The following is a 25,829-nucleotide window of genomic DNA, read 5'->3' on the forward strand; positions in this document are numbered from 1 at the left end:
ATTCTCCAGCCAGCAGAGCTGGCTGGAGAATTCTAGGAGTTGAAGTCCACAAGTCTTAAAGTTGCCAAGTTTGGGAACCATTGTGTTAGGGGATAAGGGGGTCCTGGATGTGACCCCTCTGCGGAAGTGAGGAAGGGATGGTGTGAGCTTGAGAGCACTGAGAGCAAGGCTATAGTGCCTATTGGGCTCATCTTGGCCCTGTTTGTCAATTGGAGTAGGTTTCCCTTTTATATCAAGAAAGAGTGTGAGAGATGGGGGATGGAATGGTTTGCAGGGAAGGCAGAGGAGGGAAATCTATTTCAGTGTGTTGCATAACGGGAAATATGGGATGCAAGGTGGGCACTCATGGGGAATGCAACCTCCGTGTTTAGTACTGGTTTCATGTTCTGCCCCATACAACCCCACCTCATTTACCTGTTCAGCAGATTTGTGGTGGTCTTGGTCTTAGGCTGTTGCTTTTAATTGTCAGATCAGCCTGCAATAAGGCTAGCCCAGGAATCTGCAACCTTAAACACTCAAAAGAGCCATTTGGACTGGTTTCCCAAAAAAAGAAAACACCAGGACCCACAAAACATGGGTGGGTGTAGCCAACTTGATGTCACTCCCACCCAGTCACATTATATCCCCCCCCCAGTCATGCCAACCCAGGTTTTGTGGCTCCCAGTTTTCTTTTCTATGGGAAATTAGTATCTCTCTCTCTCTCTCTCTCTCATCTATCCCCCTCTCCCTCCAACTATCTATCCCTCCCTCTATATCCATCCCCTTCCCTCCCTCTATCCCTCTATCCATCCATCATCATCTATCTTTATCTATCCATCCATCCATCCATCCATCCACCCATCTATCTATCATCTATCTATCTATCCATCCATCCATCCATCCCTACATCCTCCAATCCCTCCATCTATCTATCCCTCTATCCATCCATCCATCATCCATCCATCCATCCATCCACCCCTCCCTCATTCCATCTCTTGATCCATCCATCCCTCCATCTATCTATCTATGTATCTATCTATCTTCTATCTCTTTCTATCCCTCCCTCCATCTCTGTATCCATCCCTGCATGCCTCCATCTATCCTCCATCCATCTATCTATCTATCCATCCCTGCATCCATCTACCTATCTATCCCCTCATCTATCCCTCCCTCCCTCCATCTATCTGTGCTCTCCTACCCAGCTTTACGTGTTGTGTGAATCCAACCACTTGGGCTGTGGAGGGGGAATGGAGGCTGGCAGGCAAAGCCAAGTGTTGGAGACCCATGCAAAATAAGGTAACTCCAACCTGGATCCTGTCCGGGAGACACACCCCTTCCTTCTCCCTCTCTCCCCCTGTGGTGGGGACCCGGGCAGCCTGAGTGCAGCTCCTATCTCGGAGGTGGTCAGCAAACAAACAAATATAGCTCTCCAGCTGAGAGGCAGCAGGCCGGAGCCCCGCCTCCAGCTGGCGAGAGCGGAGCAGGCAGTATGCATACTTTTCCTGCCACCACGATGGCACTGGCTGGGAGGACTGCAGGAACGAAAAGGTTAGAGTCGCGCATGAGCAGAGTTTGCAAGTGGACTCGGCAGTGCTGTGGAGGGTGCAAGAGGGTGCACACAGGTGGGAGACCTTCCTCAAGCGAGCAGCTGGGCTTGGCCAAAGCATTGAGGAGAGTTTTCCTATGCTTGCACAACCCCCTGGCCCCTCCACAGCTGGCCAGGGGCCGGCAAGAGGAGAAGGAGGGAGGAAGAGAGAGAGATAAACACAGAGACAGCCATAGAGAGAGGGGGGAAAATGCCTGACTGAGGAGGACACTCCAGCTTTCTCTGAGCCTGAGCCTGAGCCTGGCGGGCATGTGAGATTTGGCAGGGCTAGCCCCTTTTCCCCACTGCCCTGAGCTTCTTAAAGCCGTGGCTGGGCATCGCAGGCCTGTCACACTTTCCAATGTCCCATCCTCACGGATCTCATTCCCATCCCGCCAGCCCTCATGTTAGCGAGGACGGCATAAGTCATGTCCATGTTGGACCAGTGTCTGGGGGCAGATTGTGCATCTCCACAAATGTGCGACACCAACAAAGACCAGAAGAATCTCCAAGAGGAGTGAGGCATCGGAGAATCAGTCCCAGCCACTTCTCCATCCCTTGTTGTCGCCCTTACCTTCTCAGGCCAGGCAAGGGAGATGAGGGAGAGGGGTGGGGTGGGCCAGTGATGGGCCAGAGAGCTGCAGCAGAGGGCCCAAAGAGCCACATGTGACTCTGGAGCTTCGGGTTGCCGATCCCCAGGCTAGCCTATTGCTGATTTGATTTTTCAAGAGTAAACTGATCTGGCTTGTATAACTGAGACCTGGCTGGGCCCAGAGGAAGGTGTTCTCATCTTAGAAACATGCCCAGTGGATTATTGATCATCGCACCAGCCTAGAGTTTACAGCTGGGGTGGGGGTATGGCTGTTGTTCTCAGGGATTCTCTGGCAGCCTCTGGGGCATGGCTCCACAACTGCTCAGCTGTGACCCTTTTATTTAGGTTGGGCTCAAGGGATCTGGTGAGATTGCTGTTGCTGTACTACCTTCCCTGCTGTGGGACAGCTTTCCTACCCGGGCTCCTGGACCTCACTGCATAGTTGACAGTGGAGTTCCCGAGGCTTCTAATTCTGGGGAACTTCAATCTGCCATCTCTTGGGGTAGGGTCAGATGCAGCCTGGGATTTCATGGAAACTAGGACTTCCATGGGCCTGTCCCAGATTATCCAGGGCCCAACAAGGAATAGTGATCACATACCCGATTTGATGTTCTTATCAGAGCAGTGCTTGTATGACATGGAATTGGTGGCATTTGGTCCCCCTGTCATGGTCAAATCACAGTTTGGTGGCAATTAATTTCTCAGCTGAACTCTTAGTCACTGTTTGGAATAGGAAGGTTACTGAGGCTCCTGACTCCTGATTGAGGCGAAACGCACACTTAGTGCACCGGTTGTTAAATCGGTAGGATCCCACAGGGACGTGCAGTCAGGGGAGGCAGGGCCTCACCACTGTCATGATGAAAAGAAAAACAAAATTAAAAGGAAAAAGGCAGAGGTAGTTGCTGCCAGAGTCACAGTGGATGACTCTGGTTAATGCTTAATTGCAGGGGGAGGCGAGAGAACTACATGCCTTCTTTACTCTAGCTTTGTGATCACTTGAGCAGAGTTAAGCAAGGGTTAAAAGGCGAAAAATTCCTTATGCAAAGGAGGCACATGGTTCTCTTGCCTCCTGCTCTGGCAGCAGCACCTCTTGCCTTTTTCTTTTTACATTTTTTACATTTTCATCATGGCGGACAAGAGGAGAGTTGAAATCCTCTGTGACACAGCTGGAAAAGGTATGTGGGTCAGATGGAGGGAGGGGGGGAGGAATTCTAAATTATTGTAATTTAATTTGTAAGTAATTTTTTATTGTGAGTAATTTGTGCGTGTGCATGTGCGTGTTTGTTTGTTTATTTATTTATTTATTAAATTTTGTATGCCGTCCACTCTCAAAAGAGACTCAGGGCGGCTTACAATAAAAGGGAGGGGGGATATATAAAAAATAAACAACAGTTTAAAATTACACAAACCTGAAGTGCGGCTGGACAACTCAACAGCCCCAGGTCTGCCGGAACAGCCAGGTCTTAGTCGCGTTGCGGAAGGCCGGAAGGGTAGTGAGGGTCCGGATCTCAACGGGGAGCTCGTTCCAGAGGGCCGGAGCTGCAACAGAGAAGGACCTCCCCCGGGATGTCGCCAGCCGACATTGGCTGGCAGATGGAATCCGGAGAAGGCCTAGTCTGTGCAATCTAATCGGTCTTTGGGAGGTAATTGGCAGGAGGCAGTCTCTCAGGTAACCAGGTCCGATGCCATGAAGGGCTTTAAAAGTAACGATTAGCACTTTGAAGCATGTTCGGAGCCCAATGGGAAGCCAGTGCAGCTCGCGGAGGATAGGTGTAACGTGGGTATACCTAGGTGCACCCACAATCGCTCGCGCGGCTGCATTCTGGACTAACTCAAGTCTTCGAACACTCTTCAAGGGCAGCCCCATGTAGAGCATGTTACAGTAATCCAGTCTTGAGGTGACGAGGGCGTGAGTGACTATCCGAAGGGCCTCCTGGTCCAAATAGGGTCGCAATTGGTGCACCAGGCGAACCTGGGCAAAAGCCCCCCTGGTCACAGCCGACAAATGATGTTCTAAGGTCAGCTGTGGATCCAGGAGGACTCCCAAATTGCGGGCCTTCTCTGAGGGGCGAATAATTTCACCCCCCAGGCTGAGAGATGGAATAGCTGGACCATCTTTGGGAGGGAGCATCAATAGCCACTCAATCTTGTCGGGATTGAGTGCAACTTGTTCGTTCCCATCCAGACCCTGACAGCCTCCAGGCACTGGCACATCACTTCTACCGCTTCACTGAGTTAGCACGGGGCGGACAGATACAATTGTGTATCGTCCATGTATTGATGGTATTTAATCCCGTGCCGCCGTATGATCTCACCCAGTGGCTTCATGTAGATGTTAAATAGGAGGGGGGACAGGACCGAACCCTGCGGCACCCCATAAGTGAGGGGCCTAGGGGTCGACCTCTGTCCTCTGACCAACACCGACTGCGACCTGTCCGAGAGGTAGGAGAAGAATCACCAAAGAACGGTGCCGCCCACTCCCACCTCCCACAACCGTCGCAGAAGGATACCATGGTCGATGGTATCCTTGGCCGCTGAGAGGTCAAGGAGCACTAGGATAGAGGAGTGACCCCTATCCCTGGCTCGTCAGAGATCATCGATCAGCGCGACCAAAGCAGTTTCTTTCTTCACTTCACTCAAACAAACTCTCTCTCAATTTGAGAGAGAGTTTGTTTGAGAAGAGAGGGAAGGGGCAGAGGCTGGGAGGGCAGCCTTGTTTGAGAAGAGAGGGGCAGCCCGCCAGCAGAAGCGGGTCTTTTATCCGCATCTGCTGGTGGGCTGGCGCTTTCTTTCTTTTGCCTGCTGTGTCCCCCTTCCATTTCTCCTCTCCCCCCCCCCACTAGGAGCCCCATCCTGCTCTCCTCTCCCTTTCCTCCTCCTCCTCTCCCCTTTCTTTGCCAGCTGCCGCCTCGCCTCCCTGCCTCCTCTATCCCCGCCACTGTGTTCGACAGGCATCGCGTGCTTATGTCCGCCATAAACACAAGATGCCTGTTGGACACAGCAGCAGGGACAGGGCGTTACTACTTACCTGATACGCCTCTTCTCATAGTGGGGGGACGAGTATCTAGAATGGGTTGACCTTGTCCTCTTATGATTGGATGAGTCAGATAAGCTCTTTGGACAACGCCTCCTGGCCACCAGGTATTCCCCATTATTGGCGAAGAACTCTATCCGACTCGTTGCACCATTCACTCCAGACTCTTAATTCAGTTCTTAGCTTTTAATGTTTCCAACATCAATATTTATATAACTTCATAAACAATGAACATAACACTAGGGAGAGAGACCCCTGAGGCCCCATGTCCCTCACTCATGCCAGTTGAGGCGTGGGCCCCGTCCTGTGAACTGCCTGCAACACCCTACGGCCAAAGAGGCTTCTGCCAAGGCAAAAGAGTCCAGTTTATAGTTCTTAACCAAGGGAGAGGGGGAAGCCCACGTGGCTGCCCTGCAGATTTCGGCCAGGGATGGCTGCGTGGCCCAGGCCGTGGATGTGGCTGTGCTCTACATGGAGTGAGCTGTGATATCATTGCCCTGCGATTGGTATGCAGTGGCAATGCAGGTTCACAACCACCTGCCTATTGTGGTGGAAGTTACCTTGTTACCCAGGACCCTGGTTGGAAGGAGACAAACAGAGCTTTGGATTTCCTTTTTGGCCTGGTTCTCCTGAGGTAAATCCTCAGAGTACTTCTTACATCCAGAGTGTGCCACTTCTTCTCCAATGGGTGAGAAGGGTCTGGACAGAAGTTGGGGAAATCAGTTCCTGGGTTCAATGGAAGCAGGGGCCCACCTTGGGGATGAAGGACGGATCCAGTTGTAACCCCACCCTGTCTTGGTGGAAGACGCAGAGATCCTCCCTGGTGGACAGAGCTTGCAGCTCGGATATCCGCCTGACGGAGGTGATGGCCACCAGGAAAGCCACCTTAAGAGTCAGGAACTTAAGGGAAACTGTTCGTAAAGGGTCAAATGGAGAGCCTATTAGAGTGTCCCCTACCCTGGGTAAGTCCCAGGAAGGATACCTGAATACCATGGGCAGTTTGGGATTGGAAGCCCCTTGAGGAATTGCCTGACCACAGGATGGTGAGTCAAACTCTGGTTCCTGCCACGCAGGAGAATTGACGGGATGGCTGAAACCTGTCTCCTAATCATGTTAGGAGCTAAATCTTCTGTCCAGGCCTGCCTGGAGGAAGTCCAGAACCTGTGGCGCTGTGGCCTGAATAGGATTGTACCCCAGGGAGTTACACCATGAGGCAAAGGACCGCCACATGGAACCATAGATATGCTCCATGGAGGGTGTGCGGGCAGTCTGGATAGTCTGTATCACCCTGGGGGAGAAGAGGCCTTTCCCCAGGATGCTCCGCTCAAGTGCCAAGCAGTCAGCTGGAGCCATTGAGGGTCTGGGTGCTCCAGCGACCCCTGGTTGAGAAATATCCTCTCCTGGGGGATTCTCCAGGCCTCTCCACTGAAAGCGACTGGAGATCTGCAAACCATGGCCTCCTGGGCCAGTGAGGGGCCAACAGAACCACTTCCTCCCCCTCCCGAAGGATTTTCCGTATGACCTTGGGGATCAGGGGTAAGGGTGGAAAGGCATACAGAAGACCCCTGGGCCAGGGGCTTTGCAGAGCGTCCACCCCTTCTGCCCCCCCCCCAATCTGGTACCTGGAGAAGAACCACGGGAGCTGAGCGTTGAGGGACGTGGCGAATAAGTTGACCTCCGGGCATCTGAAGCACTCTCCAGCTCCTCGAAGATTGCTGGCTGCAGCTTCCGCTCCAAATTGTCCACCTCGATCTGGCTGAGGCAGTCAGCTCTGATGTTCTTCCACCCCTGATATATGTTCTGCCCTCAGTGAATGCTGTCTAAGATCATAGGCTATCTGAGGTGCTTCTGCGATTTCTCCAAGTCGGACATCACATTCTGAGATTGTGGTGGGTTCTGGCATGGGGACCGGCCTGTCTGACCCTTTTTCCCTGGCTATAAGGGTGCTATGATTCTATGACTAGGATTAGCTCAGAAATATTCTGAATGCAAATACAGACGGAGTTCAATGGTCAGCCACTATGGTGCGTGTAAAGGTGAAGTGAGGGAAGCTAAGGCTCACAATAAAGAAAGGCCTGCCAAAGGTAAAAGAAAAAAAATACAAAAAAGGGGCATCTTCCAACATGTTAAAAACAAGAAAAAATTAAGGAAACAATTGGTCCATTGCTGGGAGAAAGTGGCCAGAAGGTGACAAGCAGCAGGGGTAAAGCAGAACTATTTAACTCATGTTTGGCATCTGTCTTTACACAAAGGGATAAAACAGTCCAACCTGTCAAAAACAGCACCACAAAAATAAGATTAGGAACCCAAGTTGAGATAAGGAAGAAAATGGTAAGTGAGCACCTGTCTACCCTAGACAAGATCCAATTCCCAAGACCGGATGGATTACATCCCAGGGATCTGAAGGAACTGGCAGACGAGATCTCCAAACAACTGAACTATATCTTTCAGAGATCCTGGTGTACCGGAGAACTACCATAGGATTGCTGATGTGGTTCCCATCTTCAGAAAGGGGGAAAACAGATCAAAAGCCAAAGCCAACATGGGTTTGTCAAAAAACAGATCATGCCAGACTAACCTTATTGCATTCTTAGATAAAGTGACAAAACTAGTGGACCAGAGGAATGCCGTCGATATAGTTTACTTGGACTTCAGCAAGTCCTGATAAGGTAGAGCATAACCTACTACTAGATAAAGTAGAGGAATGTGGGTTAGACAGCATCATATCAGATGGCTTTGTAACTGGTTGACCAACTGCACTCAACGTGTAGTCCTCGATGGAACTGCCTCTTCATGGAGGGAAGCATGCAGTAGAGTATCCCAAGGCTCTGTGTTGGGCCCAGTACTCTTCAACATCTTCATCAGTGATTTGGATGAGGGTGTTAGGTATGTAAGCTAACAGTTGGGTTAGCAATATATATGACATGATAGTAGTACTGTTTCTTTAAGTACTGGGACAAATGTGGTTGGATGCTGTTAACCTCAAGTGGTCATAAGAAGGAGCCAGAATGACTGTTAGCTTTCTGTTTGTTAAATGCTGATCGGTGGGGGGGACTCATCAAATTTGCAGATGACCCCAAGCTGGCAGGAATAGCCAACACTCCAGAATGCAGACTAAAGATACCGAAGGATCTTGATACACCTGAACATTGGGCACTATCTAATAAAATGAATTTCAATGAAGTAAGGTTCTACATTTAGGCAACAGAAACGAAATGCACAGGTACAGTATACCTTGCTCCACAGTAGTAACTGTGAAAGGGATCTTGGGAGTCCTAGTGGACAACCATTTAAATATGAGCCAGCAGTGTGCAGCAGCTGCCAAAAAGGCCAACACAGTTTTCGGCTGCATAAACAGAGGAATAGAATCAAGATCACGTGAAATGTTAATACCACTTTATAAGGCCTTGGTAAGGCCACCCTTGGAATTCTGCATTCAGTTTTGGTCACCATGATGTAGAAAGGATGTGGAGACTCTAGAAAGAGTGCAGAGAAGAGCCACAAAGGGGATTAGGGGACTGGAGGCTAAAGCCTATGAAGAACGGTTGCAGGAACTGAATATGTCTAGTTTAATGAAACGAAGGACTAGGAGAGACGTGATAGCAGTGTTCCAATATCTCAGGGGTTGCCACAAAGAAGAGGCAGTACCACTATCCTCCAAGGCACCTGAGTGCAGAACAAGAAGCAATGGGTGAAAACTAATCAAGGAGAGAAGCAACTTAGAACTGAGGAGAAATTTCCTGACAGTTAGAACAATTAATCAGTGGAACAACTTGCCTCCAGAAGTTGTGAATGCCCCAACACTGGGAGTCTTTAAGATGTTGGATAGCCATTTGTCTGAAATGGTATAGGATTTCCTGCCTAGGCAGGGGGTTGGGCTAGAAGACCTCCAAAGTCCCTTCCAACCCTGCTATTGTATTGTATAGTATTGCATTGCATTGTATTTTGCTCTTTGCCTAGTCGCCCCCACCCTTGGATGGGCCTTCAGGAGTAATCTCTAACCTGATTGGAGGCTCTTCTGTCCCTCCAGTGGAGCTGCAGCCTTTAGCAGCGAGGACTTGATTCCTGCTTGTCCTCCCAGCTGCAGGGGGCTGCCATCTTGGGCCATGTGGGGCCTCTCCTACCCCTTCTTCCCAAATGGCTCTGTGGGGCAAATACCATAGCCCTACCCTCAAGACTTAGCAACAAAAAAACAAAAAACACAGCTTGTGCTACTAAGAGCTGCCGCCTCCTGCTGTTAACTGTGGCCTCCTGCTGATAACTGCTGATAACTGCAGATAGCTGAGAGTCTTCTGCCCCCCACTCTTTCTGTTCCTTAAAGGAGAAGTTTTTCCTTAAAGGGAAGAGGCTACTCAGGCAATCAGAAAAGGACAGAATAGGGCTTGCATAAATCGTGATAGCAAGGTTGCTGGAACACCGGATGGCAAAGCCGAAGGGAATCCTCCCCTGGGGGGAGGGGTTCCTTTCTTCCACCCTGCCCGAGTGGCAATCTTTCCTCAGGTTGGGGTGGGGGAGGGGGGTTCTTCCTGCTGCAGGCCTTGTGGCAGCTGCCTCTGTGATTCATCTTGGAGGTAGGCTTGGAGGGGGGGGAATTGATCCACCGCCTGCCTCTTTAACCCCCTTGATGGAGATATACCTCCTTTCGGCCTTTGCCTGCCTCCCCCGCCCTTGACTAATGCCGCTGCGATGGTCTCTAACCTTTTTAAGGGCTCCTTGGAGCCTCTTATGTTGTTGCGGCAGGGCTGAGAGCTCGGCTCCTGCCGGCCTCCTCTGAGCTGCTGGGGGCTGCCATCTTGGACTATGTGGTTTCAAGATGGCCCCCGGCTCCAAATTCAAAAAGCTCCTCTTTGCATGGTAATGGCTTGTGCCTTTGCAAGCTGCCATGCGGCTGCCGCTGGAAGCTCTCTCTCGCCTCCTCCTGCCTCCTGCAGCTCTTTCTGAGTCTCTCCGGTTCTCCTCTTGTTTTCTGGTGATCGCTGCCAGCACAGGCTCTCCGGGGCGTTTTAACAAGCCGCAGTTCGTGGCTCAATCCCTAAAGGGAGTGGGGGAGTACTCCTGCACCTGTGAACCTCTGCGGCAAGGGCTTGCCTCCAGGAGGCTGGTGCCCTCTCCTCCTGCTTGCCCGGCAAAGGTCCTCACTGAGTGACTCCAGTCTCACTCAGTGGCCAGGGCAGTGTGCCGCCCCAGGGGGCTTATGACAGTCCAGTCCTTGCAGGAGGAGGCTGAGCATGATGTAGGGAGGCAGGATTCGCCAGGTGCAAGCTTATTTTCCTTAATCCTTTGTAAATTACTGGAGGTCCAGAATGGTGCACCTTTTCAGTGAGTGGATGAGTCAAATAATGGGGAATACCTGGTGGCCAGGGGGCGTTGCCCAAAGAGCTTATCTGACTCATCCAATCATGAGAGGACAAGGTCAACCCATTCTGGATACTCCTCCTCCCTCACTATGGGGAAGTTGCTTCTTGCCACTGCTGGGCTCCGCCGCCTCGCCCCCCCACCTCCTCCATCCCCGCCGCGCCACTGTGTCCGACAGGCATCTCGCATTTATGGTGGACATAAACAAGATATGCCTGTCGGACACAGTGATGGGGACATTGCTTCTTGCCGCTGCCGCGCTCCGCTGCCTCGCCCCCGCCTTCTCCGTCCCCGCCGCGCCGCTGTGTCCGACAGGGGTCTCACATTTATGGTGGGCATAAACGAGAGATCCCTGTCGGACACAGCGGTGGGGACGTTGCTTCTTGCCGCTACCGCGCTCCGCTACCTCACCCCCGCCTTCTCCGTCCCCGCCGCGCCGCTGTGTTCGACAGGCATCTCGCATTTATGGTGGGCATAAATGAGAGATGCCTGTCGGACACAGCGGCGGGGACATTGCTTCTCGCCACTGCCGCGCTCTTGCCTCACCAACCATAATCCTCACCGCACGTCACTGACCCCTGAGCATTATCAATGTCAACTAAGGTCAAGGAAGGTAGAAGTCCAAAACAACTGGAGATCAGCAGATTGCTTACCACTGCTCTACGACACATCAAAACATGATCACCAGAAAGTTTTATGGATAACAGAAAGCTTGATTCTCAATAGATGAGTTTCACATTTTACACACCAATGTTCTCTTAAGAGCCCCTAACTTTTTCCCACACAAGAGAAGCTGAAGTTTATTTTTATGAAATACTGTGATACGTGCAGTTGTTCATATAGTGAAATCAAAATCTGTCTTCCATCTTACTGTTGGATAATTCTAATTCAGAAAGAACTATTACATGAAGCAGCATGTCTTACATAGATATACTTTGGGATGGTCAGTTCACTGTCATTCTAATCAACCTTACAAAATAAAATAAAGAAACAGAGGTAACCCCTGCCAAGTCATTGTGAGCTGCTTGCAGAAAGGTGGGATCAAAATGTAATTAAATCAGACAACAGCTTTAGTAGTAATTTATGTATTTACTAATTACTGGCAAAGCTATTATTAACCCAATTAATACTCCCTAAGATTTCACTGCAGTCCCATTGCTGCCATGACTTTTTGGAATACTGTATACGCCCATACAAAGATTCTTCCAGTAGCCAGTTTAATCAGCTTCCAAAAAGCAATGGAAATAAGGTTTTTCTTTGGGGATGATTATTCTGTGTTTACTACAGGACTAGTAGTCAGCTACCAATCACATTTTGTTTATGGTTTTCATTATTTTGTTGTTCTGATTTGTAATCCCATCTAGAAATGTAGCAGTATAAAAACACTCGAAATTAATGAATAGCCTGATCCTCTATTTTTCCATTCTATAAAACAAAATAAATAAATAAATAAAATAAAATAAAAAACCCAGCTGGGATTATAGATAGAAGTTGTATAACTATAACAGAGAGCCATAATGAAATAAATTCATACTGGGGTTTGCTAACATGGCATGTATATGACTGGAGACAGATAAATTCACTGGCGGAATAGACAATTTTTGGGGACTATGAGCGCATTTGGCATTTTCAGAGCATATAGCAGGGTATAAGTGTTCTTTATCAGGACAAGCTGGTCTACTCAAATATGGAACGGAGCATACTGCTTCCACTTTCATCTTTCCACTCCAGACAAGTCTTCCCAGGCAGTTGCTTTCATGACAAACTATATTTTGTATGTGTGCTATTGTCGGTAAATATAAATGTAACATATGGCAGGTATACTTACAAAATAGCTGCTGTGGGAAACTGCTTATTTACTAAGATGGCTAATCAGAAAAAAATCCATTTGCCAGAGGATAAATTAGCCTCAGATAATACTCTCTACTATACAATACCCCCCCCAAAAAAACCCCACATTCTAATACTCAAAGGCATGGCTGAAAAATCTACAACATTATAGTCTAGCGTTTTGCTCTGCAAATTTCCAGATTTGTATTTTATAAACAATTGTTGTTGTTATTGTTCAGTTGCTAAATTGTGTCCAAACCTTCATGAACCCATGGACCATAGCATGATGACACCACTACCCCCCAATATGCCTCCCAGAGTTTGGCCAAATTCATATTTATTGCATTGATGTCATTATCTAACCATCTCATCTGCTATCCCCTTCTTTGGCTTTCATATAAAAAATTATGACCTTTAAAAAAAAAGTCAGTTGAGTATGGAGTCCAGTGAACGCTAAGGAAGAATACCTGATGTCATCATCTTGCTTACTCCTTAATATGACGGAAATGGGGCAAACTGGAAAATGTATAATACCACTAAGAGGTAATAATATATGAAAAATAATATTGCTAAGCATTTTATGATGCAGAACAATTACAAAATAAATAAGATTACAAAAAGGAGAAATAATATTCGAAGCTTTTTATACACAGCAAGCAATTTGCCTATTGCAATTAAATAAAGGTGAAACAAAAAAGTCTCAAAGGTTCTGCTTCAAATTCTCAAAGGACCACATCTTGTGTGAGGAAGTTATGCATAGCAGCATTTTCGGTAGGTTCATATCATCTTGAGCACATTTTATAATGCTTAGCAGTCACATCAATTTGGAACTATTATAAAGTTTATCAGATTTTTTTCCCCAGGAAAGAACAAAACTAAGTGACTACTATTTCTTCAAGACTTTATATAAAGTTGTATTTTTTGGAATTGTTAATATATTTGTGCTGTTTGATCCAACTTTACTTCTTACCTGATTAATTGATTTGGATGCAATAAGACAACAGGAATTCAGAAGTAATTTTGGGAATTTCATATTGCAGTTAATCTGATCCTTAGTAAACCCATTTTCTGCACAGATGGAATCTGACTCCATCTATAGAATTAGATTTCAGTTAGACTCCATCTGTGTAGAAAATGGGACATGCTGAGTTAGGTGGAAAACCCACCCACCCCCTTCCCTCCCACACATACCATTTTAGAAAGGATAAATGCAATAAAAACTGCACTCAAAAATACTCACTCTGAAGAGTTTCCAGTTCAGCTCTTGCCAAAGCCTCTTCTTTCTCTTTCACTTTTGTTTCTTTATATTCTATGTAGAATTGCCTGGCCTCCTTTAAGAAAAAGCAATGATATTAGCATTTCAGAGAGATCAACTCTGAAAAGCATAATGTTAAAGTTTTACACTTTATTTCAAGCCTGGCAATTATTTTCTTAAAAAAAATAATTAAAGAGTGAGATTTCTTAATAACAGTGCAGCATAATGAAAACAAATTCTAAAGATGTATTTTAGCAACAAGCTACTGTGGTCCTAATTATTGAAAAGGCAATGGATGAAATGGTTGAACTGTAGATTTGAAATGCAACATTGCCCACTAGTTTTTACAGTATGCAAGACGTTCTATCAATTATCATTTAAACAAATCATCCTAGCCAAGTTCCTTGGTCGGCTGGAAATTAAAAGATCAGTCAAGCCACTTGCAACTGTAAGTAAATTCAGCAAAAACTATTTATCAAACTGATATATCTGATGCATTTAAGATGACTATCTGACTAGAAGAAATGTAGAAGAAACCTTTCTATTTAGAATGATGAAAGTTTTCATAGTGCTTGTTTTACTGCTAATGTATCACAACAGCCCTAATGTCTCAGCCACTTAGCACTCTAATGGCCAGTTTTAGATTTCTCTGCTGTTAGTAGAAAATTATATTAAGGTTTCTTTAAGATCCAAAGAATAGAGGGAAAAAAGTAAAAAGTTGAGGAGCCAGCTTGCAGGTTCTTCACCCACTCACCCCAACACACACACCAATGCATATACCCAGCTTTTCATTTCAGCTGCCTAGGGCACTTGGAAGGGTAAATCCAACAGCAAATACAAGCTTACACATAAATTACAAAGGCTAATATGTCCATTTAAAGTCAATAAGCAGTAAGAAAGAGGTAATTCTATCCTTGCAGATTGAGGCTTTCCTGCAACAGGTTATAAAACGGGATTTCCTATCATGGTTACAACATAATGTTTTGAATCATATGGAGATACTTGATACAAATCATCTCTCCACAAATCATATATTTCAAGCTACACAGAAACAGAACCACAATATATACATTAAGTACAATCCAAGAAGAATTACATTGTATATTAAACATTTCAGATAACAACCTTAATGTTTGCTGTTTATACTTCCCAAATAAGACAAATTCAAGCTATTTAGAGGTATTAGCACTGTATGTTATGTAGCACTACTTTTCTGAATTGCCCAATTTCATATAAGAATATTTGGATACAATCTGGAGCCTTAATTCATGTTATTAAATTACCAAAACATTATCAGAAATAAGTTTCCTCAATCAGGTTTAGAGATTATATCAAAAGCACAAAACCAATAAGGCATGGATGCTTTGCTTGTGAGTTCAGGTTAGAAAGAGTTAATTGGCATTTAACTCTAACCCTTCCGACACTGAAAGCCAATATTTGATGCTAAATTCTGGAACAGAATCTATTACTGCTTATGTGACCTCTAAACATCAGGCTCCAAGGGGTATCTGTCAATCTCAGTAGTGTGTCAATCATGGAGCAACTGGAAGTGAGGCGCAGATGAAAATGAGAGAATAGAGGAGAAAAACAAATAAAGTTTTCAATAATCAGAATTGGTAAAAGTTATGAATTGTTTGGGATTAATTGAAATTAAAAGAAGCAGGATAGAAAAATGATACTTTTGAACTTTAATATTGGAAAAGACTCCTGGCAATACATTGAAACCAAGAAAGCAAACAAATAGATCATTAAATAAATCAACCTAGAGGCACAATTAACCAGGATCACACTTTGAATACATGCGAGGACTTAATGTAATGCTGGGGAAAGCAGAAGGTAAGAAAAAGTTTCCTACTTCTATATTGAGAACTAGTCTGGTCTAGGAGTTAAAGGCACCAGGCTAGAAACCGGGAGACTGTAAGTTCTAGTCACACCTTAGACATGAATGTCAGCAGGGTGACTGATATTCTCTTTTAGTTCAATCCATCACTCAGAGCTGTTGTGGGACAATAGGAGGAGGAAGGAATATTAGGTATGCTCACCACCTTAAATTATATATAAATAATAAAAATAATAATTTATATAAATAAATAATGTAAATAAATAAATAAAAAGGATAATCAACAAGATTACAATGCTAAGAATCAACACTTACTTGGCACATAGCCATCAAAGCAATAACCAAAAATAGAAAATTCTTAAGTGTTATCATTCTATTAAAACAAATAGTAAGCAAATCACTTTGATAGGTAAAGAGCCATAAAATATAGTATTCAGTTTATATTCAGAAGTTTTCATTATTTTCAACTTCTAATTAAGTGAATTTCACTTAGTATTTTCTCACTTAAAACATTTTTTTCATTCAAAACCTGATTTGCAAACCCAACATTAAATGTGAAATAGTTACTTATTTTTTAAAATAATACCAAATAGATGCTATCCTTTTACCTTTAATCTGTTATTCACAATCAGTTTTTCTAATCTGAAAATTCAGATGCATCCTTCTTGACATTTCTATTTATTTATTTATTTTGCAAAATTGAACTCTGGGTAGCCATTTCTATTATAATGAAGTCACTTTGCTCAAACATAAATTCACTGCCAATTTCTTTTATATCCTTAATCTACAGCATATTTATGTTTATTTTACAAAAATTCAAAATACTTTCCATTAACTACACCATGATTAAAGATTAATAATGCTACTAGGAATAGTTTTTTTTTCATGGGATGAAGCTGATCAGCCACATTCAATTATTTCTATGCTGAACTGCCAACTAACCAAATTTCAAATAACACTACTTTCCCTGGAGAATCTAATTTATAAATTCCAAGTCAGTCAGTCAGCCTCAGTGTCTATCTGTCTGTCTGTCTGTCTGTCTGCCTGTTTGTTTATCTATCTATCTATCTATCTATCTATCTATCTATCTATCTATCTATCTATCATCTATCTATCTATCTATCTATCTATCTATCTATCTATCTATCATCATTATCTATCTATCTATCTATCTATCTATCTATCTATCTATCTATCTATCTATCTATCTATCTATCTATCTATCTATCTAACAACAAACATATGCAGCAGTAAGTATGATGTGTTACTTAGACATAGTTATTCAATATATTTCACAACAATAAATAAACCCAAAATCTCTTAATTGAACTTGATTCTTAATGACAATGGACATGTCTGTGTACATTTCTTGTTGGAAGTACAGAAGTGATTTGCCACTGTTTTCTTTCCCATCTGACACAACATTAAAATTACTTTATTGCCCCTACTCACATACTAAATAGGCCTCGCTGGGCTTACCTTTTTTTAGAATAGGTCAAAGTTGGCTAGATACTGCTGCCTAACTCCTTCTCCTCTTCCTCCTCCTCCTTATCACTATTTCATATCAATTTACTGCAAAATATTTCTTCATTGGTTATGGTTTATAATCTACCATGCAGGTCTGAAGGTGTGTGTGTGTGTGTATTGTGTGTGTATGTATGGAAAAAAATGACAAATCTGGATGAAAATCTTCATAAAAAGAGATTGAGCTTCCATATAAAGGCTGAGAATCTACTTGCAATTTAACTGATCAAATAAAAATAATAAAATAAAACCACTGCTGACTGGCCACATGTATCTCCCATATTAATGAACAAGCTATAGAACTGAACAGCATCAAAACTAATAAATCATTAAAATCTTGACCACCTTAGAGTTTATTTGAATGTCAAATAAAGATGCGCTAACATTTTTTTAATCAGTGAAAAAATATAAAAGAAAAAACTATCTTTCCTAATTATTTAATTCATACAAACAATACAGTAAAATATTTTCACTAGAGAAAAATGTTTAAGATAATCAAAGCACATAGATAGACTGACAGATAAACAGAAAACTTTCTCCCTACAAAGAAAACAATGTAGCACTACAATACAAAAAATATCCATCTTAAAAACACTGATTCATGCAAGTAAGGTATTTTATCAACATGCATTTTACTGCATGAATAAAAGAGCTTCTTTTCACTCTTTGGGATAAGATAATATGGATTTTACTTTAGTAGTTGTATTTTACTTTAGATTTGCTCTTTAAACAATCTTCTTTGCTAATAGTCCTACTTCAGGATCATAAAATTTTCTGCAGGATCTGTAGTTCTGTTTTTAGTAGAATCTCCTCACATAAATGTTATGGAGCCTTGAAGATTTCAGAATGGTGAGCAGTAATATTAATATATATTAACATAATATAAAATGTAGTCCATTTAAATGCATTATAAGATTTGCTGAAATGCTTCAAGTTTTCATTTAAAAATTTCAGGAAGTATAAATCAATCTTGTAACTATATATAGCTTTCAAAATAAACTGCTTTCATTTTGTTATAATTTGCTTCCTTCCCTAAGAAATAAAGCAAAAATCAATTCCTTTTTTTACTGCAAGATTTTGGATTCTTTAAAGACAGACTTATTTCATTCAACACTGGATAAGTGCTGAGCTTCCCTGACGTATCTTTACACAGGTCAGGAGAATTCTCATTCACCGTGGTCAAAACAAGATTTGATATAGAGCAGCTTTTCCATTTCCATATCATTCTGCCAGAACAAGATTTTAGTGGCACCTAATATTTCATTAAGAAGACAATTTAAAGCAAGATACAACTACTCTTTCTTCAGAACAAAAATCTTGCAGATTGTATCCAGGATTCCTTAGCAATTCCTGAATGTGAAAACTGGTGGTAGGTGAGGTATAAATGCAGAGAAAAAGGTACATTTTGGGAAACTGAGTGGAAACATGATGCTTCCATAGTATACAATATCCATGTTAGTTAAATGTAAAAGATAAAGATAAAGGTTCCCCTTGCACATATATGCTAGTCATTCCCAACTCTAGGGAGCGGTGCTCATCTCCGTTTCAAAACTGAAGAACTAGCGCTGTCCAAAGATGTCTCTGTGGTCATGTGGCCAGCATGACTAAATGCCGAAAGAGCATGGAACATTGTTACCTTCCCACCAAAGGTGATTCCTGTTTTTCTACTTACACTTTTACATGCTTTCAAACTGCTAGGTTAGCAGAAGCTGGGACAAGTAACGGGAGCTCAGTCTGTTACACAGCATTAGTGATTCGAATTGCTGAATTGCCAACCTTTCTGATCAACAAGCTCAGCATTTTAGCCACTGAGTCACCACGTCCCTCTAGTTAAATGTATGTGAAAGCTAATAAAAATATATAATAAAATATATGAATCAACAGCTTTTTAGCATCAGATCCAGGATGAGGGAATACGTTTTCCTATTTAGATTGGCTAATAAAATGCTTCAGTAGTTATATGTACTAGTTATATGTACTAGTTATATGTACTAGGGTTGACTGTCCTGTTTGAGGCACCTAGGCTGTTTTATTAAGTAATCACAGTAGGAAGACTTTGCACGATTCCAGGATACAACAACCTATCCAAATAATTCAAAGAGAATATGACACATGCAAGTTGAATAATACATTGCAGAACAGGGACTGCCGGAACATCCATGCCATGATTTAATAAATTGTTCTGTCAGAGACAACATCCTAGATTTAATCTTCAAAAACTAAAGAAAAACCTAACACAGCTGCTGGGATGAACGATGAATGCCCAACACTACCAATTGGTTACAAATGTAGGTTCATTCACAAAGGACCTTTAGCCATATGGTCCATTTTTTTGCTTAGCATGATATGTAAATTCATCACTGTGGCTTGTTCAATAAAAACATGCTTTAAAAAACCGACAGTATTACATCTGTAGGACAAAAATATCTCTGTGCTAAACAGGTTAGAAAAAATATGTCCTGACATCAGAATACTGTTTAGAAATGGCATCTGGAAGTATGTACAAAACCAAGCTTTGGCTAGGGACATTTGGTAATATTCACATCAGCTCTCCTCACTTCAAAAATCCATCTTAATCTACTTCCTCCCATCATCCAAAAAATAATTAAAAATAAAGCTCTCAAAAATATTGTGCTTTGAAACTGTGCATCATTTTTCTTCTAACCCTAGAGAACAGCTGGCATAGCAAAGAAAAAGAAAATGACAACAACAGCTAACCTGTGGACATGCATACAAAACAGTTTTCTGAAGTAAAGAACCACCTTAATTATTTTAAGTGCCTTCATGTATTAGAGTTAAGGGAAAAGAACAGAAGGGACAGGAGTAATAGAAAATATTCAGATGGATAAATGACTAACAGAGGTGAATAGCAGTTTTGCAACATGATTTGTGTAAATAGATATTTAGTCAGTCTATTTAATGGCTAATATCAATAAACATTAAAAAGATACAGGCTGGGATGAAAAGGTAGCCCTGCCTTCTGCTTGCAATCAGAGAGTATATATTCTCAAATCCAGCTTTGGCTTGAAACTTGTTTTCGTCTATATCTTCAAAAAATAAGATGGGATACAATAGTGCTAATAAGGGGAAGATGATGGAAATAGAAACTGCACTAGGAAAAAAACAAATTTAATTGGAGGACAAGGAAAAAGTGCAAATTCTTGATTTTAAGAGTGAAGAATTGTCTCCATTGTTATCTAATACATATATGTAACTCTTTAAAAGTTTAAAGAAATAAAATTTTCTATTCTCTTTCTGAAACATCATCACTACCACAACCCCATGTTTTAATGAGGCATTGATTCAAACAGAATAAATAACTGTGTGATGTTGTGTCTTGTCCAAGAGTAAGAGTGAATCTCTGAAAATATATTCTGATTTGCAAATATAATATATTTATATAATATTTGGAAAATGTATATTGCCGCCCACTTGCTCACGGTGACTCAAGGTGGTTTACAGGAAATAAAAACGCAATATAAAGAAATAAACATAATAAAAAATAGTAACAATAACATAATAACCCTCCCACACTCATAAAAGCGCCATCCTGCTCCGGATTCTCTAGGCCCCGGGGCAGAACCATGTTTTCAGGGCTTTCAAAAAACTGTTCGAGTGTGGCCCAGTCTAATTTCCGGGCAGATGACATTCCAGAGGGAGGCAGCCACCACAGAGAAGTCCCTTCATCTGGGTCCCACCAGATGTATCTCCTTAGGGGACAGGACATTCCTTATCTCCCCGCTCTAATGGGTTGGGGGCATGTGAATAGCAAGAGACAGTCCCTCAGATAACCTAGTCGCAAGCCATGAAGGACTTTAAGGTGACAACCAGCACCTTGAATTGCACCCAAACCAAATCAGCAACCAATCCAGCTCCTGCAGGAGAGGTAATACATGTGCACAGCAATATCTATACAAAAATCATACGGCTCACTGCAATTTTCACCAAATGAAACTTCCAGATACCTTTCAAGGGCAGCCCTCTATAGAGGGTGTTGCAATAGTCAAGATGGGAGATGATTAAGGCATGAGTGACCATGAGTAGGAATTTTTGGTCCAGGAAAGAGTGTAATTGGCTCACAACCCACAGTTGCACAAAGGCCCTCCTGGCCACGACTAACACCTGCTCTTTGAGCAGAAATTCTAAGTCCAGAAAAAAACACCAGATTACACACAAGGTCTATTTGTGGCAGTGCCATCTCATCCAAGACTGAAGCTGGCAATTCTCCATGAACAAAAGAACCCCAAGCCCAGAGCCACTCAGTCTGACCATGGTTCAGTATCAACCCATTACTCCCCATCCAGCTCCCTACAGCCTCCTGGCAATGTGAGAGGGAGATCATGGCATCCCTTAACTCACCATGGGCTGAGATGTACAGGTGAGTATCATCAGCAGTCGGATGATATTTCAGACCATGGTGACAGATGATCTCGCCCATCGTAGATGTTGAATAGGAGTGGAGAGAGAGCTGATCCCTGTGGGACCCCGCAAAATAGTGGGCAAAGGCTGTATCTCTCATCTCCTATTAACACAGAATGAGAGCAGCCACAGAAGAAAGAAGTGAACCAGAAAAGCCTCCCACTCTCAACCCCTGAGGTCACTCCAGAAGGATACCATGATCAATGGCATCAATTATCAGAGATAATCAAAAAATGCAACCAAAGACATTTCTATCCCATATCCAGGTCTGAATCCTGATTGATAAGAGTCTAGATAATTTGTTTCATCCAAAAACTTCTGGAGTTTTCGCGCAACCACCACCTTCTCAACAACATTCCGCCAAAAGGGAAGATTGGAGACAGGTCTGAAATTATCCAACAAGGTGGAACCCAACAATGGCTTCTTGAAAACAGAGCGGCCATAGCCTCCTTCAAGTGCTGGAGCACTACCTCCTCCTGTAAGGAAGCATTAATCACTGCAAAAGTCCACTAGCATATCATCTCCCAGGAAGCTTTCACAAGCCAGGAGGGACATGGATCCTGCCCACTTCCTCAGGAATAACAGGATCAAACTGTTCCCAGATAACAAAGCAAGCACCTGACCCATGGGTCTCCACGGGACCAGCACAACACTAGCATCTAACTGGAAACAAAGGTGAGCAATTCTGTCTTCCAGGAAATCCACAATTCCTCAGCACAACCCTTCAGTTGGACCTCAGTCTTCTCCTTCCCTAAGTGAAGATGGCATACCTTAAAGCAGGCCACTAGTCGATTATCTGCAGAGGCAATTAATGTGGACAGTTATTGACACTTCGGCACATGAATTGCTTGAAGGTAGGCCTTAATAGCAATTCTTACCCATTTTTGATTGAGTTCATCCCTTGTCTTCTGCCAGAGCTTACATTCTTTTCAAAGAAAGACAAATCCTCTAATTTTAATAGGAAGGCCACTTCATAACAAGTCTGGAATAGCTGTAGTGTCCCTGTTCCTAGAGGGCAAAAATTCTATAATCCAGCCTTCCCCAACACTATGCTTTTCTAATCTTTTGCCATTCCAATTCCATAATTACCATCCATCATGACTGAGAGTCCCCATCCCAGCATATCTGGAGGACATCATGTTCAGTAAGGCAGTCTTACATTGTTTTTAAGATATCCAGCAACAGTTTGCTTTATCAAATAACAATAGTTTAGAAGTCAACTTAGCAGAGAAGGTCCACAACCTAGGCCAGTGATGGCAAACCTTTTCAGCACCAAGTGCCCAAACTGGGGTGTGTGCCGGAGCCCCGGAAAATCAAAGACCAGCTTGCCTGAATGCATACAAGCGCTGGCCACCTGGTCTTTTGGTTTACTGGCAGCTGGTCTTCATACGTGCCGGAGCGCTGGAAACCCATAGGTGGTCACTGTGCGTATTTGAACTGGCCAGCTGGTCTTCAGGTTTCTGGTCCCCCGGCATGCACGAAGATCAGCTGGCTGGCGTGCATGCACACATCGAAAACCAAAAGAGCAGCTGGCAACGGCGCGCATGCCCACAGAGAGGGCTCTGCATGCCACCACACGTGCCATAGGTTCGCCATCACAGACCTAGGCCTTCTCCAGTTTTTGGACTTCAATTCCACAATTCTCAACAAGACTATGATTACGGAGTACTGTGGAATTTTACTGGATATATAAAAGAAGCTAGATGAAATTTAAAATTAAAGGAAATGTAAGTGATAAATGAGAATGATCTTGTGATTTTTTAAATAGGTAATCTTTGTTTAATGTCCATTCATTCAGCAACTGTTCAACATTATGGAGATGCTGAACAAATGGTACTTATGTCCCCAAAGTTATGGCTCCCAGTAAGTGGCTAAAATTTTGATGCTTGGCAATCAGCATACAATGACAACCAAAGTTATCAACTTTCCCCAGTTGTCTATTTCCCTTCACCCCATACACACACAGATCTCTACCCTGTTGGCTACCCTGCACAGCAATATTCCTCAGCTGGGACTGAGGACTAGGGTTTTCAGCAGTCTCAGCCAGCTGGCCCAGCACCCAAGGCCTCTATTTTTACCTCAACATTGCTGCCAAGGAGTGCCATCTCACCACAGCACAAAGGCCAGCACATTGTCCTGGGCTCCATAGATCGGGCACACTCAACTGATCTTTTCCATCTTTTTCCTGCTGCTGCTGAGGCATGTCTGACCTGGACCTATATGAAATAGCTGCCGGCTATACCAGGCCTTCTTCTGGTGGCCATCTGCACCCTTCTCCAAATAGCATGTACTGCTTTTGGAAGGACTTTTGAGGCTGTTTTCCAAATAGTACAGCTTTAAACATTTAAAGATCCTTGAAATAATTTAAATAAATAAGAGATACAAAAGGAAAAAATTAATAATTGAATTTATTTTACCTAGATTTAATTTTGATAGTTTTGTCTTTCCACTTATGTAGGAAAACTCTCAATGCCTCCCATGTTTATAGATATAGGAATGATTGAAGTTCCATGTTTAGCAACATCAAAACATTTCTTCAATCAAAATAGAATGACATTACAACAAGCAATGAGTATAAAAATAGGGACAACTTAGAAAAACAGAAATACACAAAAACAGCATCAGTAGGGTGTTTTGATTATTACCTGAAATAATTGAGGCAATGCTTTTACCGTTGTGTAGAACCATATTCCCACTTTACATGGAAGCAGGTCCCTCCACTGTGGTTTTTCCACCAGTCTACAGAAAACACAGTTTAAAAAAAATACTAGTGATGATTTTGCAGCCAACTAGGAATAATAAAGGTTCAAAGTAAGCAATAGTCTATCATGGGAATATGTAAGTAGTTTCATTCAATGTGTAACTACAAAGACAGATATGTCTTAAGATTGGTTTTGCACATTAGGCTTGTTTGTATCTTTCCAAATAAAGTCTTCAGCTTTTTCTGATGGCTGCAGAAAGAGAGGGAGGGAGGGATATTAAGCATCACCAAACCAGTTTCAAGCGCTGACAACCAGTTATGAATACTGTACAAGCAAGCCAATACGTAAAAATTAATGTCATTTGCCATTCACTGAAGCATTACTTAGTGATGTCATAAGAATGGAGGATGGGAAGAATGGTTTCTGCTCTTTTACCCTGCATTGATTCAGTTCATGTTCCTGCTGTGTGAATTATTTAAGCCTTTTATTTCTTTCTATAATTCAACAAAAGAAAAGATGGTATCTTCTGGAGCATTCTGAATGTCTCTATTCCCCACCCCCCACCCCCATGGTTTGCTGGCTCCAAAAGTAAAGAAGGAAGTAAAACATTTTACTAATCTTTTACTTTTAAAAGCAAACTGTGTCAGACAAAACTCAGACAAAAGTAATGAGAGACTCATAGCAAAGACCATAGCAAAGATCAGGTATTATGTAATACCACTGAATATCAGTCTTCCCTTAATTCTTCTCCTGAAATGAAAAGAAAACCTAAATTAATGGTTTCTTATTAAAGTTCTATATAGACTTCGGTGCTCCCTGAAAATTCTTCCACTGTATATTCATTTCTTTATACTTTCTAAATCCATTTCTATCATTATCTCTATCTTCAGCACTTTTTAAAAAATAAAATATAACTCTTCTAAGAGTCATTTCAAGAAAAACAAAAACATTTCCAAATCCTATTTTCAGTGCCTGGTATGTCAAAAACTATGTTTGCTCCTCTTCCATGGAAGGAGCATTCTTCCAGAAGAATTTTCTAAGTTCCCACCTTTCACTCTTCTCTACACCAAGTTTCACTTCATCACTATTCTTTCCTCCAGACCTTTTCTTCTTCTCCTTCTTTTTCCTACTAAGCAGCTCATCCTAAGCAAGAAAAGAAGAAAAGAAAAGAAAAGAAAGAAAGAAGGGTTCCACAATTGTTAGGAAAACTCTGCAAATAAAAGTAAAAATAAAACAGGAGAGGACTGCTAATTATTTTAAAGAAATCATTAGCAATGTGTTTCTGTGATAGTCATTCTTTAAAACACTGCTTCCCAAACTTTTTTCTTCATTACACAAAACTGCTTTTCAGAAAGTTTTTTTACCCAAAGTAGAATAAAACTTTTAAAGTAAATTTAAATGTCCTTATTGCAATAGGATAATATGTTCATGTGTGATCATCCAAAGAAAAATAACTTTTATCCAATTTTGTGTAATTTACCCAAGTTTGGGTAGGACATGGTTAAACACATATGATCTCCAACAGTCAAGTATATTACATTCACATTAATCAAACTGTCCCTTTTTAAACTTTTTTTCTCATTCAAAATTGTAACAATGTGGTTCTGAAAATATTGTAAAAATACAGATGGCTTAACTCCTAAAGAGTGCTGAAAATGCAAAACCAAATTCAAGCATAAATAAGAATGTTCTTTTTTCTGGTAATCAGGAAGAA

At 42.7% G+C, this 25,829-nt stretch overlaps 1 protein-coding gene across 1 annotated transcript in view; it reads right to left on the bottom strand.

The window, feature by feature from the left end:
- DNAJC1 (DnaJ heat shock protein family (Hsp40) member C1) overlaps positions 1-25,829 on the bottom strand; it is a 109,755-nt gene that overhangs the window by 52,040 nt on the left and 31,886 nt on the right. The window contains exons 5-7 of the mRNA XM_014056123.2: positions 25,164-25,258; positions 24,059-24,152; positions 13,616-13,706 (exon numbers count right to left, since the gene is read on the bottom strand). Of these exons, the coding sequence (XP_013911598.2) occupies positions 13,616-13,706; positions 24,059-24,152; positions 25,164-25,258 (280 nt within the window). The remainder of the gene's footprint in view (positions 1-13,615; positions 13,707-24,058; positions 24,153-25,163; positions 25,259-25,829) is intronic.

This window comes from Thamnophis sirtalis, unplaced genomic scaffold, assembly GCF_051295495.1.
Source record: "Thamnophis sirtalis isolate CommonGarterSnake01/CBP01778 unplaced genomic scaffold, rThaSir2_p1.2 scaffold_4, whole genome shotgun sequence".
In the NCBI taxonomy this organism is placed as follows: domain Eukaryota; kingdom Metazoa; phylum Chordata; class Lepidosauria; order Squamata; family Natricidae; genus Thamnophis; species Thamnophis sirtalis.